Here is a 19,647-nt window from a genome sequence, read left to right as displayed (position 1 = left end):
CCCTCCCTCTCTCTCACGCTCGCCTGTTTTTTCTTTTCTCTAACGTCATCAGCCAGCTCTGGATGTCGTTATGAGGGCCCTGCCCCTCCCCTCTCAGTGTGGCCCCCACCTCAAACCCTCTTAATCCTGGCAGCCACTCTGTCCTCCCCCCACTCTCTGATCCAGTGTCTGCACTCCCTCCACCCCCCACCCCGCATCTGCTCCAGGGAGAGGGCGAGAGAGGAGGAAGGGACCAGTGGTGCTCCTCCCCCCTCCCTCCCTCTGCCCTTTGCTCCATTAGGAGAGATGGGCAAATCCAGCATGGGTGCCATAGCAACCACAGATGAGCCCGTGCCCCTCTCCCCAACCCTCTGCTCCTGCAGCTCCCTGGCAGTGGTTGCAACAGGCGTGATGAAGGATCAGGCTCCCCCTCCTGGCCTGCTGCTCTGGACGCCTGCACCCCCCTGGCACCTTGCCACTCAACTAGAATTTGAGAGTGGGCATGGTGAGGGTATAACCAGGGTCACTCTTTGTGCAGACTGGGGCAGCTTATAAAGTGTTTATTGTGTGCTTTACTGCAATGATTCTTCCCCACCTCGTGGTGAGTGTGCTTATCCCCACTTCACAGATGCAGACCCTGAGGCTCAGAGAGTCACTCTCAGTTGACAAAGCTAGACCTTTGACTCCCCTACACCACCTGCTGTCATTTAAACAAGATCTGACTCCCATATTTTTGGGGACTTTATTATTATTTAAGATTTATTTATTTTATTTGAAAGAGAAAGATTGATCTTCCACCTGCTGGTTTACTCCCTCCCTAAATGGCTGCAATAGCCAGAGCAGGGTCAAGATCAAAGCCAGGAGCCAGGAGCTTCATCTGAGCCTCCCATGTGGGTGCGGAGGCACAAGCACTTGGGCCATCTTATGCTGCTTTCCCAGGTGCATTAGCAGGGTGCTGGATCGCAAGTGGAGCAGCCAGGACTTGAACCAGTGACCATATGGAATGCTGCTGTCACAGGGGGTGCCTTAACCCTCTACGCCACAATGCCAGGACACTCATGTGGACATTAAACCCTAAGTTAATGGTGCCATGAGGGTGGAGACAATGCAAGTAATGATTAGAGGTGGGAGATCCTGAAGTTACTGGGAAAATGATGGTTATAAAAGCCTCAGTCAGGCCCCGCCATTCTCTCTGCCTCCTGGGTGCCCTAGTGATCCATCCATCCACTGCGACCCCAACCAACATGTGAGCTTGGACTGCGAACCTCCAAACCTGTGAGCTAGATGAACCTTTTCTCTAAAAGTCAGTGTTCTCGGGTATTTGGCTGGAGTGATGAGAAGATGACCAGTGCGCTGCCCAGCAACACCACAACCAGCGCCTTGTTGCTCCACTTCGGGGGTGTAGTAAGGCCCCATTTCAGAGGAGTAGCCGTGGCCCAGAGGGGTGAAAGGCTTCCCTAGGACCACTCTGCTGTCCTTGGTGGGGCTGTAGCCTCACGCAGGTCTCCACCTGCCACAGCCTTCTTTCTCCTGGACCTCGGAGTGACAAGCAGGGCAGCTGGGGGGGGCGGGGCGGGATGGAGGGACAGGGAGAAGAACAATAAAATTTTGCCTCTATTTCTTCTATCTTCATTGTTACATCCTAAGCCCTGCCTTCTCCTTCCTTCCTAGAAAACCTGCTCAGGGGCCAGCACTGTGGCATAGTGGGTAAAGCTGCCGCCTGCAGTGCCGGCCTCCCATATGGACACTGGTTTGAGTCCTGGCTGCTCCTCTTCCCGTCCAGTTCTCTGATGTGGCCTGGGAAAGCAGTAGAAGATGGCCCAGGTCCTTGCACCTGTGTGGAGAGACCCAGAAAAAGCTCCTGGCTCCTGGCTTTGGATTGGCCCAGCTCCAGCTGTTGTGGCCATTTAACCAGTGGATGGAAGATGTCTTTCCTCTGCCTCTGCCTCTCTGTAACTCTGCCTTTCAAATAAGCATATAAACTTTAAAACGAAGCAAAACAAAACAAAACAAAAAAACAAAAAACAAAAAAAAAAACCAAAAATAAAAAGAAAACCTGCTCGGTCTTGTTCTTCTCCATTATTTTCTTTAAAAAAATATTATTTACTTGAAAAGCAGAGTTACAGAGAGAGAAAGAGAAATCTTCCATCCCTTGGTTCAGTCCCCAAATGGCTGCAATGGCTGGAACTGAGCCTACCTGAAGCCAGAAGCCAGGAGCTTTTTCCAGGTTTCCCACGTGGGTGCAGGGATCCAAGGACTTGTGCCAGGTGCATTAGCAGGGAGCCGTATAGGAAGTGGAGCAGCTGGGACTTGAACTGGCGCCCATATGGGATGCCAGCACTGCGGGCAGAGGCTTTACCCACTATGCCTCCCCCATTTTCTTACACCTCACAAATAACTTCCCTCTGCTGTACACAATACCAGGGGCCAGGGTCAGCACTGCCTGGCAGCCTCCTTGGATCTGGAAGGGAATGGCTTCTTGGGGGAAGCCACAGAAGAAAAGTCCTGCCTCCTGGCTTCCTTGCCCGCCCATCTTTTGATCTCACCTCTGCATCTCCTTTCATGGCTGCTGTGTTCCCACTTCCCCACGGGCCTGCACTGCCTCCTGCTGCCCACCCTTCCACACTCCCAGAGCCCCTCCACTGTTTAAAACCTTGGTGTTCTGGAGCACCGAGGATATGGATGGGTGTTGCTAAAAACTTCCCTTGCTTCACGGTGGCCTCTGCAAGCAGCGATTCTGCTGTGGGGCCCAAGCGGGAATGTAGGGCAAGTGGGGGAGGTAGGGGGCAGAGGACAAAGCCCTAGGAGAATCTCCGTAACATTCGAGCTTGAAGAATCCATAGCCCAGACGCTTCTTCAGCAGATAAGGAAGCCAAAACCCTGCAAGGAGAGTGACATTGCCAAGGTCCCCAAGCCATGGCATGGCTGGGGACAGAACCCTGCGTTGCACAGCCGTGGCCCTGTCCTTGGCCCCTCTGATGCTGTGTGCAAACAGAGAGGCAGATGAGGGAGCACATGTCCCAGCCCATGCCTTGGTGTTGTTTGTTTGTTTATTTATTTATTTATTTGAACAGGCAGAGTTAGAGACAGAGAGAAAGGTCTTCCTTCCGTTGGTTCACCCCTAAAATGGCCACTACAGCCGGAGCTATGCCGTTCTGAAGCCAGGAGCCAGGTGCTTCCTCCTGGTCTCCCATGTGGGTGCAGGGCCCAAGCACTTGGGCCATCCTCCACTGCCCTCCCGGGCCACAGCAGAGAGCTGGACTGGAAGAGGAGCAACCGGGACAGAATCCGGCACCCCAACCAGGACTAGAACCCAGGCTGCTGGCGCCACAGGCGGAGGATTAGCCTAGTGAGCCGAAGCGCTGGCCTTCTTGGTGTCATTTGTTACCATTACTCGAAGGTCAACAAAACACAGTGGGTAAAGACTTAACTCATTTTTTTTCTTAGAAAGCTTTGTATTTTTATTATTTTTAAAAAAATTTACTTTTTTTATTTGAAAGGCAGAGTGACAGAGAGAAACAGTGGGGCAGAGAGAGAGAAAATTTTCCATCCACTGGTTGATCCCCCAAGTGCCCACAATAGTTGGGGCTGAGCCAGACTGAGGCCTGGAGCCAAGAACCCCATCCAGATTGCCCACACGGATGTGTGGGCCATTTTCCAGGCACATTAGGAAGGAGCTGGATGGGAAGTGGAGCAGCTGGGTCTCCAAAAATCTTTTTATAATAAAAACGCATGTGTGTATAGTGCCTTAGGATTTTCAAGCACCCATACCTATCACTTTCCACTTAGTCCCAATAGCCCTGTGTGTGTGCGCATTCTTCCAGACCCCATTTTACAGATGAAACACAGGTTCAGAGATGTTTAGTTACATGGGCGTGGCTATGTGTCCACAAAGTGGCATGATCATGACTCAAACTAGACCAGCAGAAAAGTCCAGATTAGACACCATCTTTGTCTCAGTCCTCACTGCGTCCCCAAAGCCTGCCCTGCTGCTGACTAAAGGGACCTCAGAACTTCATCTCTAAGTTGTTCTTCATAAGCCTTTTTGACGCAGAGGAAAATATATGTGTAGACATGAAATCAAGTTAACACACAAATCCAAGTCATTCAAACACAAAGACACACTACCTTTGCTTGGAGCTCAACATTCAAAATTTTTTCCAGGACTGGGATACAGATCTGGGCAATGAAGGAAGTGGACGAAGGCAGCATCCCTAGCCCTGTCTTGTATGTGTGTGCCCGTGTACCTCTGAGTGCTTGGGGCAAGTGGGAGACACTGGACTGCCGCCTCGCCGGGCTCGTCTGGGGCCAAGAAAGTAGCTGGACGGCAGAGGGCGCTGCTGAGCCACAGATGGCGCTCAGCAGGGCGAGCCAGGAATCGTTGTGGGCTTGGTAGGCCGGTGAGGGGGAGGCGATTCTAGGATCTCAGAGTTCACCCCTTTACTCCAGAAACCTGAGTAGTCAGGGAAAGGGGGATAGAGAGTAAAACCCTTGGAGTAAGGCACAGCTGACTCTTATTCCACTGCATCTTTTGGAACCAAGTAACCTTAGCCAAATAACCCACAGGGCTTCAGTTTGTTTCTTCCTGTGCGAAGAAGGGAACCAGGTCTGTTGTACACAGTTAGAGAGGAACTCACGCCAGCAGACTCTTACACAGCCTGGCGTGGAACATCCGTTGCACAACTATGCGTGAAGCCAGGTTCGGTCCTCGGCCCTGGGCGGTCCAGGAAGGGACATTCCCGTCTCTCAGAGAGCTTACCGTTTAGTAGGTGGATGGATCTTAATGAAATCATCCCACAGACAGATGGAAATTACCCCTGTGCTTGGGGCTCAGAGGCGGCGAAATGAATCCAATGTGGGGGACGTGCAGGAGTTTACTAAGAGAGGGGAGAGGTTTCCAAGAAAAGGGGATGGCTTGTGCTGCGTCCATATGTGTGGACCTGACACAGTGCTAGGGGGCCGGCACGGGACGGGGACAAGGTGGAGATGGAAAGAGATGAGCCTGGAGAGAGGCGGAGGTCAGATCACTCGGCCCACTGGCCTGTGTGTCAGCCTGGGAATGGTTACTATCACAGCCTGAGACTACAATTTCACTTTGGAAAGACCCCTCTGAGGTCCCTCTGGTGCAGGACTCTCAGAAGGCCCCGACCCCCTTCCTCTCAATGCACTCACTACCTTTTCTTTATTTTCATTTGACTTATTATTTTATTTATTTGAAAGGTGGTGTTGGTAGGGGGGAGATCTTCCATCTGCAATGGTCGGGGAGCTGGATCGGAAGTGGAGGAGCCCTTGTGGGATGTCGGTGTCGCAGGCGGTGGCTTTACTCGCTGCGCCAGCACTGGCCCCTCAACGCACTTTCAAGTCCTGACGTTGCCAAGTTCTGCAGGCTGACCCTGCCTCTGATTCCTTGCATCCTTCGACATCTCCCACGGGGACAACAGCCCTGGGTGCTACCCAGACTCCTTGCCTCCAGTCCCACCTCCTCCACACAACAAGCTTCATTTTACTTGGTCCTGATAGCAGGCAAGTAAGCAAAGCTTCTATCCTTATCTCTGTTTCACAAATGAGAAAAGTAGAGTCTAGCGGTGCTATGCGCTGGCTCATACCAGCTTGGGAAAATCACTCGATAACATTTCTGGAATTCTGCAAGTCAACTGCTAAACACTGACACGAGTAAAATGAAATTATACAGACTTTTAATTAAACTACTTTAAAAACAAAGGTAATGGGGCCGGTGCTGTGGCACAGTGGGTTAAGCCGCCGTCTACAGTGCTGGCATCCTGTAGGGGCACCAGTTTGAGTCCTGGCTGCTCTACTTCCGATCCAGCTCCCTGCAAATGCGCCTGGGAAAGCAGCTGCGGAAGATGGTCCAAGTGCGTGGGCCCCCGCCACCCTCATGGTAGATCCAGAAGAAGCTCCTGACTGCATCCTAGCCTGGCCTGGCCCAGCCTGGGCTGTTTGCTGCCATTTGGGGAGTAAATCAGAGGATGGAAGATCTCTCTCTCTCTAACTCTGCTTTCAAATAAATCAAATCTTTTTTAAAAGGTAATAAATTCCCCAATCTCATGGCTTTTTAATGTTACTAAGCCTTTAAGAGTATTTGTGTCTGTAGTATCTGCATGATTAATCTACTGCCTAATGGTACATTACAGCTCATCTCTTCCTAACTGCATCCAGTAAACCCACATTGATAGATTGAAACTAGCTATGGTGGGGCTGGCCTTGTGGTATAGCTGGTAAGCTGCCACTGCGAAGCTGGCATCCCATATGGACGCCGGTTTGAGTTCCAGCTTCTCTACTTCTAACCCAGCTTCCTGTAATAGTGTGGGAAGAGCAGTGGAAGATGATTTAAATGCTTGGGGCCCTGCAGCCATGCAGGAGACCTGGAAGAAGCAACTGGCTCGTGGCTTCGGCCCAGCCCAGCCCTGCCTGTTGCAGCTATCTGGGAAGTGAACCAGCAGGTGAAAGATTCTCTCTCCCCCCCCCCCCCCCCCGGTCTCTCTGTAACTCTGTCAAATAAATAAATCTTTAAAAAACAAAACAAAACTAGCCGTGGGTGGGGGTATTTACATCATGGAGCTGGGCAAATGCTATGAATCAGGGCGTGATGTGCTGTGGTGTTGGTTACCTAGACTTAAGAAAGTGATGGAGCCGGCGCCGCGGCTCACTAGGCTAATCCTCCGCCTAGCGGCGCCGGCACACCAGGTTCTAGTCCCGGTCGGGGCGCCGGATTCTGTCCCGGTTGCCCCTCTTCCAGGCCAGCTCTCTGCTGTGGCCCGGGAGTGCAGTGGAGGATGGCCCAGGTGCTTGGGCCCTGCACCCCATGGGAGACCAGGAAAAGCACCTGGCTCCTGGCTCCTGCCATCGGATCAGCGCGGTGCGCCGGCCGCAGCGCGCCGGCTGTGGCGGCCATTGGAGGGTGAACCAACGGCAAAGGAAGACCTTTCTCTCTGTCTCTCTCTCTCTCACTGTCCACTCTGCCCGTCAAAAAAAAAAAAAAAAAAAAAAAAAAAAAAAAAACAAAAAGAAAGTGATGGAGAAAATGTTAATTCAATTTTAAATTTAATGTAATGCCTGTAGCCATTACATTATGAATAACACAAAAGTTGGGAAAATATTCTTCCTGTATTGTGAGCCTGTGTCTTTTTTTTTTTTTTTTTTTTGACGGGCAGAGTGGACAGTGAGAGAGAGAGACAGAGAGAAAGGTCTTCCTTTTTGCCGTTAGTTCACCCTCCAATGGTCGCCGCGGCCGGCGCAATGCGGCGCACTGTGCTGATCCGATGGCAGGAGCCAGGTGCTTCTCCTGGTCTCCCATGGGGTGCAGGGCCCAAGCACTTGGGCCGTCCTCCACTGCACTCCCTGGCCACAGCAGAGAGCTGGCCTGGAAGAGGGGCAACTGGGACAGAATCCGGTGCCCCAACCGGGACTAGAACCCGGTGTGCCGGCGCTGCAAGGCGGAGGATTAGCCTAGTGAGCCGCGGCACTGGCCTGAGCCTGTGTTTTCGATTCAGCAAAGGAGTCACTCCCATCACTGACCATCTAGTTAAGTTGTTTGTTTGTTTCCTGACTTTTCTCTTGTGTTAACAGAGGAAAACATCAACTTACATTCTTGTTGCAATTACTCTCCTTGGCCAACTGCAACCAGTCTGGCTACCCACAGAAACAGGCCGGCAAAGATCAGTGGAAGCATTCCGTGAATCAGCTGTATATACGGAATCTGCTATACTATTGTGTGGTGCTCTTTCTTTGTAGCAGCAAAATTTATGACAAATGTATGTGCCTACACTACCAGAAGTGCAGATCTATGTCACCACTACCAGAACACACACACACTCTTTGTTCCCCCAGAGAGCCGGCTGTTCAGCCCGCACCAGCACACCCCTGGGTCTAGAGCAGTGCTCAGGCAGTCAATCGACAATTCCCTGGACGTCAGATGGACGATGAAATGACTCGGCCAAGGTCACACAGGTGGGCCAAGACCCGCAGGGAGTCCCAAAGCCAGCGGCTCTCTGCCAGGACACCAGCATCTATTCCAGCCACAGGCATGGTCTGGGCCTGACCGCCCAGGAAGTGAAAAAGCTGGGGTCTTGAGGGAGACCCACGCCAGAAGAGAACGAGCTCACAGCCAATAGCGGCGCGGGGCGCGCTCAACGTCACACGCGCCGTGGAGACCGAGGCGAGCACGCCCGGGGAAGGGGCGTGGCCAAGCCCCCCGGAAGTGACGCCACTCCAGGGGGGCGGTCTTCGGCGGCGGCGGCGGCGGCGGCGGCGCGCGGCCTGGGCTCGCGCTGGGCTCCGCGCGCCCCCCGCCCCCCTCTATGAGGCAGAGGCCGCGGCGGCCGTTAGCGCTGTCGCTCCGGGGGCCGCGGCGGGCGGGGCTCCGGCGGGGCCCGGCCTAGTCCCCACCCCAGCCCGGCTCCCAGCCGCCCGCCCTCCCTCCCTCTCCCCGATGCAGGGGGCCGAGCTCCGGGATGGCGAGGCGGCGGCGGCGGCCGCTTCCTACCGCGTCCTGAGCCGCCTCCTCGGTTATGGAGAGGCGGCCCCCGAGCCAGGCCCGCCGCCGCCGCCGCCGCCCCCAGGCCATGGCCCTCCGCCGCCACCCTTCCTCACGCGGCCCGGCCCGCGGGGCTCTCGGCCGCCGCAGCTGATGGTGTTCCGCAACGTGGGTCGGCCGCCTGAGGAGCAGGACGCGGAGGCGGCTCCGGAGCCGAGACCCTCGGAACTGCTGTGCCCCCGGCACCGCTGTGCCCTGGACCCCAAGGCCCTGCCGCCGGGACTGGCGCTCGAGCGGACCTGGGGTCCGGTGGCTGGACTCGAGGCGCAGCTGGCGGCTCTGGGGCTCCGGCAGCCGGCGGCGCCGGGGGTCAAGACAGTCGGTGGGGGTTGCTGCCCGTGCCCGTGCCCGTGCCCCCCGCAGGCGCCCCCTCCACAGCCTCAGCCGCCTGCTGCCACCCCGCAGGCCGGGGAGGACCCCACGGAAACGAGCGACGCACTGCTGGTCCTGGAGGCCTTGGAATCGGAGGCCGAGAGCCTGGAGACTAACAGCTGCTCGGAAGAGGAGCTCAGCAGCCCGGGCCGCGGAGGAGGAGGCGGCGGCGGCGGCGGCACCCGGCTCCTGCTGCAGCCCCCGGGCCCCGAATTGCCCCCGGCGCCCTTCCCGCTGCAAGACTTGGTCCCTCCGGGGCGCCTGAGTAGAGGGGAGCAGCAGCAGCACCCTCCTCCGCCCCCGCCGCCGCCTGGGCCCCTCCGGCCGCTGGCGGGCCCTTCTCGGAAGGGCTCCTTCAAAATCCGCCTCAGTCGTCTCTTTCGCACGAAGAGCTGCACCGGTGGCTCGGGCGCTGGTGACGGGGCCGGCAAGAGGCATTCTGGAGAGCTGGCTGCTTCCGCCGCGAGCCTGACGGACATGGGAGGCTCTGCGGGCCGGGAGCTGGACGCGGGGAGGTGAGATCGCCCGGGGGCCGGGGGTGGGGGGGTGCCCCACACTTCCTTCTCGGATGTCATTTCTGCGGCTGCCTGCGATCTGGGCAGTTGTTAAGGTGCAGTTCTCACGAGGGGGCAGAGATTTGGGGCGAAATGGGGTGCCAGCTCTTGCATTAGATCAGAGCTAATTGTGGCAACAGCTTTCAACTCTTTAAGAGTTAGCATCTCTGTTGTTGGGGGATGATTTGAGACCCCCATCCCAGCCAATCCCCGGGACCTTGGGACCTCAGGGGTTTCCAGGGTGCCTGTCTAGCATTACCCCTGGGAGAGAGTTTGCTGGAGATGCTTGGCCTTTGGGGTGAAAACCTGGTGCTGCCCCTTGACCACTTTGCTCATTCTCTCTGGGTACCAGAACCCTGCCTCCTGTCACCTTCATGCATACAAATGATGTGAGGAAGTGGTGCACTTGTAGGCCTGCCATCAGGGTGTCAGCATTCAGAATTTAATGTTTTTCTGGTCATTCCCTTGGTGTCCCAAGCCTGTGTGCTGAGCACTGTGAGAACAGAAAGTAGCTTTGCTTTCTGTAGCGCCCTTGAGAATTCTGAGTGAGGTGTAGAAGGTGGGACAGCTGTCTAGGCCAGCTGATGAAAATGCCACACTCAGACATTGCAGTTTTTGCCTGCCTTTCTGAAAGATGGACTGACCTCTGACATTCAGGGTTGGAGCTGTATTGTCTGTGTAGAAAGTCATCAACTTCGGTGGCCATGAAATGAGATTTCCTTTGTGGTAATTGCCATAGTGGGTTGTACATCTGAAGGGTTCTTAGAAAGATTGAAGTTGGTCTTGGTTCTGCTTGGATGATGGATTCTTGATACCTACTGGCAGCCACAAATGAAGGCTGAGGGACAGGTAGACTTAAATTGATAACTTACCGAGCCCTAGCCTCACTTGGGGAGCTTTTTGAGAAGATCAGTATGTCTGGGGCCCAAGAGTTTGAATTGGAAATAAAAAAGTCCTGGGCTAGGAACCCCTCGTACATGGACTTCTCTCTTCAAGGGAAATTTGGTCAGTACTCCAGGAGGACAGTGAGATCAGCTTGGCTTTGTTGCCCTTTCTGCACTGCTAGGTGCGCCATGGACTCCTCTTGGGGGTCAGGCCAAACCCAGACTCCCTAAAGAAATCAGTGTGTTACCTCTTTTGGTGGGCCCGTGTTTTGGCATCTGCCTCCCAGTGCGCTCATGTGGGAGCTCAGCCTGAGGAGTGTCGGGCTGCTGAAACAGCGTTTCTGTGGTAGGCTCTGCATTCGGTGCTCCACTTAGCCATCCAGATGAAATTCTCATCAGAGGGGAGGGGTGGGATAGAAGCTGTGGTTGGGGACATCCGATGCGTTGCTAATTTTCTTGTGGTTTGTCTTGCCTTTATTTTATACTGACCAGGACTTGGCCCAAGATTCCAGAGACGCCAAATATGAGGTGTGGCGTGAAATTAGCTGCTGTGTCTAATAGATTAGGAAGAGGAAAAGGCATGTAACATTATACTTTTTTGCCTTTGGAAGCAGAATTTAATACTCATTGGCTTCTCTGTCACCAACCCTCTCACTAAGCACAATACAGATTTCTACTGCAGAGCAAACTGGGCCGTAGCTCTGCAAAGAAGCTTAGTTCAGAGCACTGGAGAATTACATTTTTTGGTCCAAGGGCTTTTTCTGATGAATTGGAGAAGAACTAGGTGTGTGTGTAAACGTTGGGCGACTGCTGTTTGGAGGCGGCGTGTGCGTGTTATGCAGTGAATGTGGAAGTCTGCATTCCTGCATGTAGACCTCCAACATCAGCCCTGGGATGGAGGCCACGTCTGTCTGCTGTTCTCATGGGAGAGTGATGACTGGCTTGTTCTTATCCTGATGGGAATAGAGTGAAGACGGGAGAAATCTGGATGGAATATTTTGTGTTTTCTGGAAAAGAAAAAAAATGAACCGATGATTTTTTTCTCTGCTTAGAATTGGGTGCTGCTTGCGAGCTTCTCCGCAGCTCACTGTGTGCCAGTCTTGCTGGCAGCCTTGCAGCTGTGAGAAACTTGGTGAGTCTCGCCAGGGTAGTGGTGATGCCTGTGGATCTGCACCTCCTGAGAAGCCTGTCCTACTGGGAGGAGGACGAGTTTGGGTTTCTTACCTTGTTCTCTTGTTTTGATTAGGGGATCTGGAAGCATTGAGAAATTTCAGTCTTTTGCCTAAGGGTATGTGCCTTTCCCTGCGTTGTTGGTTGGAGTTAATTATGGGCCTCTGCAGTCTTGCTGTGTAATTTGAGGCATTTGCAGTAACCTCTGGGCATGACTGTCTTTGCCCTGTCTCAGCGTTTACCTTTTCACAGCTATTGACTAGAAAGTACTTCCTGTTATCAGCTTATAAATCTAAACAGTTGTCATATTTTAACACCAAGCAAAACTTTGCTTCCTTTCGGATGCATTGGAGTCTGCCATGTGCACTTGACCTGGTTATCCGGAGTTTAAAGTGTAGTACAAATGAGCTCAGAGGACTTTGCTGTAAGTGAAATAAGAGGCCCACCAACTAATCAGGTTTCTGTTCTGGGGGAATGGGTGAGGCCTTAAAAACACATATGTTGAGATTCAGAGAGCTGGGCTTGATGCCTGTGGGCCACGGTTAGTATAGGAAGAACTTGACTATTTCAGGAAAACCAGTGGAGTTCCCTTTTCTGTTTCACATATGTTGACTGATTGTCTTCCTGTGAATTTAGTGCGAAATAGCATTTGAGCTGACCTTTTTGAATCCCCATATGATACATCTCTCGGTTGGAAATGGGTATCTTTGTTCACTTTTCAAGATTTGCTTTTACTGAGTTAAAAGTTGAGGCTATTACTGGCAGTGAGATAGAGAAATGGAGAACAGTTCTCTGTAGCAGTTTTCCTATCTATTTGGGGAAAAAGATACAATTCTGGGAAGAGAGGCAGGCTGCCTTGGCACCAGTTTGGGGCCCTGCTGTTGTGGACAGACCTGGCAGACATGAGAAACCTTTTTCCTTGATTCCTTGGATCTTCAGGTCTGAAGGAGTCCTTTTGAGTCATAGTGTGACTTGCTGAGAGCAAAATGATTTGATGGTGTGGTGAGCAAATTCTGATTTTATGTGTGGGTTTTAGGTCCACACTTACTGATCTTTTTAGTTATTTTTCATGAAATGTTTATGGTTGGCGACTATTCTTTTAGAATGAGCTCTTGGCTTTAGACATCTCTGTCCGTTTGAGTCTTGTACCATTCACTCCTTAACACTCTTCCTGCCAGCATCATTTCTGAGATTTTAGGTCATGGACTATGCCTATTGGCTTTTCCCTGGGAGCTCCCTCCATAGGTTCTGCACTTGGTTTATGGGGGATTTTGGATCTGACCTTGCTGCACAGATGTCTGTGTATTGGAACTAAAAATGAACACATGGTTTTTGTGCCTGTAGCACATGAACAGAGACTGGCTGATGACGTGTTGGAAATGGCACAGGCTGGCTGACTTGGCACTGCATGCGTTAGTAGGGGTAGAGGTACATTAGGGCTGCAAAACCTGATGTTTGGACATCCTAGTTTGGAAGATACTTTAGAAAAAGACATTTGTAAAGTCCTAAGCATCCGTAGAGGGGATATGTAGATAAGAGAGAAAAGGCATTATTTCATTCTATTTTAGAGTTCAAGGAATTTGAAACTGGCCAGTGGTTATATTTACATGTCACCATCCTGTCTAATGCTTTCCAGCTCCTTGTATCTCATAAATCTGCTGTCGTAGAACTGGATGGAGGCATTCCGTCTCTGTTACCTACAATGACATTGAAGACACAAAGGATTGCTAGCCTTAAAGAAGACCTTTGCATAAAGCCTTTTGCCCCTGTCTTGTTCTGTCACCTGAGGCGCAGCCTACCAAATACTGCCCGACTCCACCTTGTCCCTCACATGTCTCTGCTGCTAGGGTGCACTGGCGGAGTTAGAGTGGCAGGACTGTAACCCTGATTCTTGTCTAGGTGATCCAGGGAGGGGTCTGCTGTGGCAATGTGGGGTAGAGGTTGAAATGTTGTCTGGAGCCACATCATTTTTGTTGCTCTCCAAAAAGTAGCATGGCAGTTTATAATGGGCCTTTATCATTCTAATGTTTCATATATCCAAAAGAGGGTAAGGACAGAGTATGTACTTGAGTAATAATGAGACGCATGCCTAGATACCCATCAACAAGCTTAGCAGATATGGAGAATGCTATTGATACCTTTGCTGCTCCCTGATAACATCTTCTGCCCTTCCACCAGGTGACCACTGTCCTCACTTTTATTTTAATCATTCCCTTGCTGCTTGTTCTGCTTTGTCTTCTGTATCTGTCATTTCATGAATGACTCACTGGAATGCTCTCAGGGCCCTTGAGGAGAGGCTGCTTTGGGTTTTTAGTTAGGCGCTGTCTCCTGAAGAGAGAGGAAAGTGTACATGTTGAACGTTGGCTTTTCAGGCGCTTAGACCTTTCACCTGTCTTAGCTCCAAGCCACGAGGCCCCTTTATTGCCAGGAAAAACCATCCTGGCCCTCTAAAATGGCTCTGCCTGGGTTGAGATTCAGATGTGTTTTTCTTTTTCTACATCCTAGAAATTATGATTTTCTTCTTCAGAATGCCGGGGGTGGGGGATAAGATGAGCTGAAGTGAGAAGGCCTCCGCAAGATGTGTGCATGTGGGTACTGCCGTTCTTCAGCGCTTGGCGCTGAGCGGCTCGTCCCCAGCATGGGCAGATGGCAGCGTAATGCAGCTTCCTTTGAAAAGAGGCAAACGGCCAAATGGCTGAGGTGTGAACCTTCTGAAAGGCCAGTGCTTTAGGTTTCTACTTGCTGAGTTTAGTGTTTTACCCACAGATTATCAAATGAAAGTCAGCTTGGAAGCTCATCAACAGTCCTAAGTTCATGTCCAGTTGGATTAACGTTCTGTTCCTGCCCCCTGGGTTACTGGAACCAAGCTGCAGACAGTCATGAGCAACGTCTATAAACAGAGATGCCGTGTGAGTGTGTCTGCTGTTGGGCGGCCCTGGCTCTGGCTCTGTGCTTTGGGTGTGGCATTCAGAGTCTCCGCCTGCAGGTAGTTGCAGAGGGAGTTCGAAAGATGGGTCAGGAGAAGGGAGTGATGGATGCTTCAGCTCTCTGAGTAAAGTGTTCCTGGTGTGGTCCTGGAGTTTTATTTGGAGTGATTCTGAGTTGCTTAGCTGCATTAAGACATAAACATTGGAAGTCAAATAATCTTAAATAGGATTTCATTTTAGATTTTATTTTTGCCTTCCTTTATTGGGTAGTTGGTAGTTAAAAAGAGTTCTAAGTTCTGTTTAGTCCTTTGGATGAGAGTATTTTTGGAAGGTGAGCTAGCTACAATGCCTGGAGTAGGCACTATAATTATAGGTATAATTCCTGGATTCTGTCCATTCTGGGTGGGATTTTTTAAAAGTCTGGTTTATTGAGGTGCAATTTATGTGCCACAAAATTTACCTTTGTTAGGTGTCGTGTCCAATTCTATTAATTTTGACAAACTAATTTACTCAGCATAATCTCCACTACAGCATATAGCATGTTTCCATCACTTCAACAAGTTCTCTCTCTCTCTTTTTATTATTATTATTTTTTTTAACAGGCAGAGTGGACAGTGAGAGAGAGACAGAGAGAAAGGTCTTCCTTTTGCTGTTGGTTCACCCTCCAGTGGCCGCCGTGGCCGGAGGGCTGCGGCTGGCACGCTGCACTGATCCAAAGCCAGGAGCCAGGTGCTTCTCTTGGTCTCCCATGGGGTGCAGGGCCCAAGCACTTGGGCCATCCTCCACTGCACTTCCCTGGGCCACAGCAGAGAGCTGGCCTGGAAGAGGGGCAACTGGGACAGAATCCGGCACCCTGACTGGGACTAGAACCCGGTGTGCCGGCACCACAGGCGGAGGATTAGCCTAGTGAGCCGCAGCGCCGGCCAACAACAAGTTCTCTCTCTTGTAGTCAATTTGGTCATTCTGGAGTGAGTTTTTTGGGTTTAGTGCATTTCTCGCCAGCAAGTCTTTTCTGGAGTCTTTGGGATTTCTTTCAATTCTTGCTGAAAAGCCTGTTAAGATTAGTACAAAATGAAGTTACCTTTGGTGTGTGATCAAAAGGAGATCTGGGTTTTCAGGCTGTGTCTGGAGCAGCATCAAGGGAGAGTCGCAGAGAGAGAGCTGTAAGACTGGTAGCTCAGAGACAGGTGGAAGAGATCCATGATTGGAGGAGGCCATTGGTTAGCTGATGGCTTTGATTGATGCTTTGGGGCAGTTGTTGAGAAATGAGAGGTCTTCCTGGCTGAAGATTGCCTGTGCATCCTGTAGTACTGTTCTCAGGTCCTAATCTCTTCTGTGATGCACTTTGGGACCTTCTGCATGCAGGCCCTGCACTGGCTCCTTTTCAGGTCTGGAGGCTTTTTCTTGGCTCCCCGATGGAAAGCAACTCTGCATCTGACTTCCTTTTAAAATGGTCTTGCTAATTACGAATTACCACTCAAGGTGCTTTACTTTATAATGTGCTAGGTGTGGAGAGATCCAAAGGGATTTCTTATTGCTTTGTAGGCTGATGAATTCTGTAGCCAAATCTATTTAAGGAATTGCCTTAATTATTTTATTCTACCTCCAAATTTTAAGCTTTATTACGGGAGTATTGTTGACAGTGACTAACGAGGATTTGTTTTGTTTCACAGTACATCTGCAATTGAGTGTTGTAGTAATTTAAATGCATGTGTGTTCATTTCTCCCCTTCATTCTCTGTGTGCTTTCTGCCCCCTAGGAAACCCAGGTTGACAAGAACTCAAAGTGCCTTTTCTCCGGTCTCCTTCAGCCCCCTATTTACAGGTAAGGGTGGTATCTTTTACTGTCTTCTGACGTCTGAGAGCCAGAGGACCGGTTGGGCAACACACTTGCAGATTATGTGGCAGAGGCAGCTTGAGGCGTGTCTGTGGTACTTTCCTTTATTCAGCGTCCACTGGGCTTGGGGTGAGGCTGTTTTTATGGTCTGGGATGTGCCTTGACTTTGGATGCATTAGAGTTGGGGGTAAAAGTTGCTTGTTGATAATTGGGTGACGGTAGCAGTTATAGTTCAGGGTCAGCACACATACATTAAAAGTAGGAATTACAAATTTATAGGCTCACAGTGCATAAAAGACTCTCCAGAAGTCATGCAGTTCCTATCCTTGCTTCCAAGGGAGTTTGTGGATTGGCTGATAAAAGTGATCCATGATTATCTGGTCTATTTTTAAAGACTTTGGGCAGAGAGATTACGTGAACTCTTATCTTACCCATTTAGAGGCTAGCAGTGCCTGCAGCTGTTAGAGTTCTTTATTGCATCTCATTTCAGTCTCTGCTCTTGCAGCAGGGAACACAGTTGCTAAAGTAAGAAGGCTGTTGAGTTTACTCAGGGTAGTGGGTAACTGCCTTCTCTCTTTAAGAAGAACCTAATCAGAGGGAGACTTTCTGTTATGTCCGTCAGATGTGGAACTGGGGCTTGAATGAGCTATAGAAAAGAGTCCGTCCCACACTTCCTTAGTCACAGAAACTGAGTACTTCCTGTTGGCTGTGACTGAGAAGCCTTTACAAAAATCTCCAGTCTTGGGGCCGGTGTTGTGACACAGCAGGTTAAGCTGCTGCTTGGAACACTGAAACTCCATCTTGGAGTGCCATTTCAAGTCCTGGCTGCTCCCCTTTCCATCCAGCTTCCTACTAATGCACCTGGGAAGGCAGCAGAAGATAGCCCAACTGCTTAGGTCCCTGCCACCGTGTGGCACACCAGGATGGAGTTCTGGCTTCGGCCTGCTGCCATTTGGAAAGGGAACCAAGGGATGGAGGGTCTGTCTTTCTCTCTCTTCTGTGTGACTCTGTCTTTCAAATAAATAAATCTTCACCAAAAAATTTCAGTGTTAAATTCCTTTGGCTATTGTGACCCTCAAAAAGGTGATTGGAAGAATGATGATTTGGTAACAGGCATTTCCAGGAGGATGTTAAGCAGGCCAGTGGGACCTGCCAGGTGGATAGACTGTTGTGAACTGTCCAAACAAATGATGATACCTGTGTAGACGTCTAGTGGAGAAGGTGTCGGGAGGAGGGTGCAGTGGTGTCTGTTTTTACCCTAGGCCCATACCTGAGTCTTACCCTGTAGGCAGCATGTCTTTTTAATCCTAGTAATCAAGACCTTTGTAAAACAAACTGTGTATTTAGATTCTGAAAACCCAGTTCCTGGACTTTTAGTGATACTGGTCACCTCATTTTCTTAACTGGAAATATATATTTTAAAGATTTTGTTTATTTGATGGGTAGAATTACAGAGAGGGAGAGACAGAGAAAGGTCTTCCATCTGCTGGTTCACTTCCCAAATGGCCACAATGGCCGGAGCTGGGCCAATCTGAAGCCAGGAGCCAGGAGCTACTTCTGGGTATCCCATGTGGGTGCAGGGGCCCAAGCACTTGGGCCATTTTCCACTGCTTTCCCAGGCCATAGAAGGAGTTGGATCTAAAGAAGAGCAGCAGGGACGTGAACCAGTGCCTATATGGGATGCTGGCGCCGAGAGTGGAGGCTTAACCTACTATACCACAATGTTGGCCCCACTGGGAAATATTAAAATACTAGCTGAGGGACTAGTTCAGCCCTGAATAAGGAAAGGGTGTTAGAAATTACACCTTGTGCGTTAAATTAGAGAGATCCTGGGTCCTGACCTTCACCAAGCAAACTTATTTGTGGCTGTCAACCTATGTTAATGAAATACACTTCAGGAGTTGGCATTGTGGCGCAGCTGGTTGGGCTGCTGCCTGCAGTGCCGGCATCCCATATGGGCACAAGTTCAAGTCTTAGGTGCTTAACTTGTGATTCAGCTTGCTGCTAATGTGCCTGTTAAGGAAGCACAGGATGGCCCGAGTGCTCGGGTCCTTTCTGCCCACTTGCGAGACCTGGATGGAGCTCCTGGCTTTGGCCCAACCATTTGAGGAGTGATCCAGTGAACAGAAGATGGTGCTCTGTGTTTCTCCCTCTGTAACTCTGCCTTTCAAATAATTAAAATCTTAAAAAGAAGAAGAAATGCACTCCTTCCTGAAGTGACTGGGGTGGAGAGGGATTGAATGCAAGGAGTAATATATATGCAGAGAAAGGGCTGGATGACATACTGCAAAGTGGGAGAAATCATGTGCTGCCCCTGCCCAGTTCTTACTGGAAAACTAGCTTACCTGGCTTTTGGCTAACTGGGAGTAGTTACTTTTTGGGATTGTAAATAGATCTTCAGCCTTAGTAGTAGCCTTAGGTATTAGGAGCTAACTGATCTCTTACTTAAATAGTAGATTCTCTGATGGGTGAGTACTCTGGAAAATCTAGATGTGGAAAGCCATCTAGGAGGAATTAAGGCTAGCATTGGGGCCTGTATCTGCACTCAGCTTACCGTGCAGTTCTTAAAATTTTGAGGTTCTTGATTTTTCCATGTCTGTTTGGCATAACTTGCCCTACTCCCTAAGGCAGAAATTGATATACAAGTTTTTAAAGTGTTTCATTCTTTACAAATATTTTCATTTGATAAAGAAGATTATGTTCTATGTCAGTGAAGAACTAGCATTAACTAGATGGCTTTTCCACTGTCATGTTATTGTCCTAAAGAACACTTGACCCTTAGCAGGGCAGAGGAATGATAGAATTCTAAACTGACTGGCCTTGAGGGTGATTTCAGCCCTGGGGAGCATTTGGTTTTGCACTTGTTGAGACCTGCGGACCTCTAGCTTCCCTTGCTTGCCCTTTGCTTCCCTTTGCTTCTGGCTCCAGCTTGGGGCAAGGTGCCTCTGTAACCTGCTTGCTCCGTGAATCCCTCAGGTGAAACAGTGTCGCTTGTGGACGTGGACATTTCTCAGCAGGGCCTGACCTCTCCACACCCTCCAACTCCCCCTCCTCCTCCGAGAAGAAGCCTCAGCCTCCTAGGTATAGTCCCGTCCTCTGTGTGCCTTTTTGCCCTAGAGGGAGGGTGAGCTCTAGAGACTTGTTTTTTGCCAAGGGTCAAGCAAGTTTATTGGTTTTAATGATGACCCTATGATTTCCTGTCACTTTCTCAGCACCCCTGTCATCTCCCTAGATAGTTAAACCGGGCTGTTATCTGCACGTTGTAATATTTACTGCCCGTATGTTAGATTGACATTTACCTGCCCTCAATCTGCTGCTATTATTGGCATGCTTTAGGAATATTCTTCCTCTTCTGCTTTCTAAGCAAAGCC

At 50.6% G+C, this 19,647-nt stretch overlaps 1 protein-coding gene across 4 annotated transcripts in view; it reads left to right on the top strand.

Moving 5' to 3' along the window:
• Positions 1 to 8,224: 8,224 nt before the first annotated feature.
• The window catches only part of SOCS7 (suppressor of cytokine signaling 7), a 45,521-nt gene continuing 34,098 nt past the window's right edge, over positions 8,225 to 19,647 (top strand). For 2 of the 4 annotated variants that reach the window (XM_051825625.2, XM_051825624.2), the window contains exons 1-3: positions 8,228 to 9,420; positions 16,200 to 16,264; positions 19,253 to 19,357. In XM_051825625.2, the coding sequence (XP_051681585.2) occupies positions 8,429 to 9,420; positions 16,200 to 16,264; positions 19,253 to 19,357 (1,162 nt within the window). In that variant the 5' untranslated portion in view covers positions 8,228 to 8,428. Of the gene's footprint in view, positions 9,421 to 16,199; positions 16,265 to 19,252; positions 19,358 to 19,647 lie in introns of all 4 variants that reach the window. The other 2 variants (XR_007911516.2, XM_051825626.2) reach the window with 2 other exon arrangements.

The sequence above is a fragment of the Oryctolagus cuniculus genome, chromosome 17 (assembly GCF_964237555.1).
Source record: "Oryctolagus cuniculus chromosome 17, mOryCun1.1, whole genome shotgun sequence".
Taxonomy (NCBI): Eukaryota; Metazoa; Chordata; class Mammalia; order Lagomorpha; family Leporidae; genus Oryctolagus; species Oryctolagus cuniculus.
The sequence above is the reverse complement of the archived record's forward strand: the minus strand, read 5'-3'. Positions and strand labels throughout refer to the sequence as shown.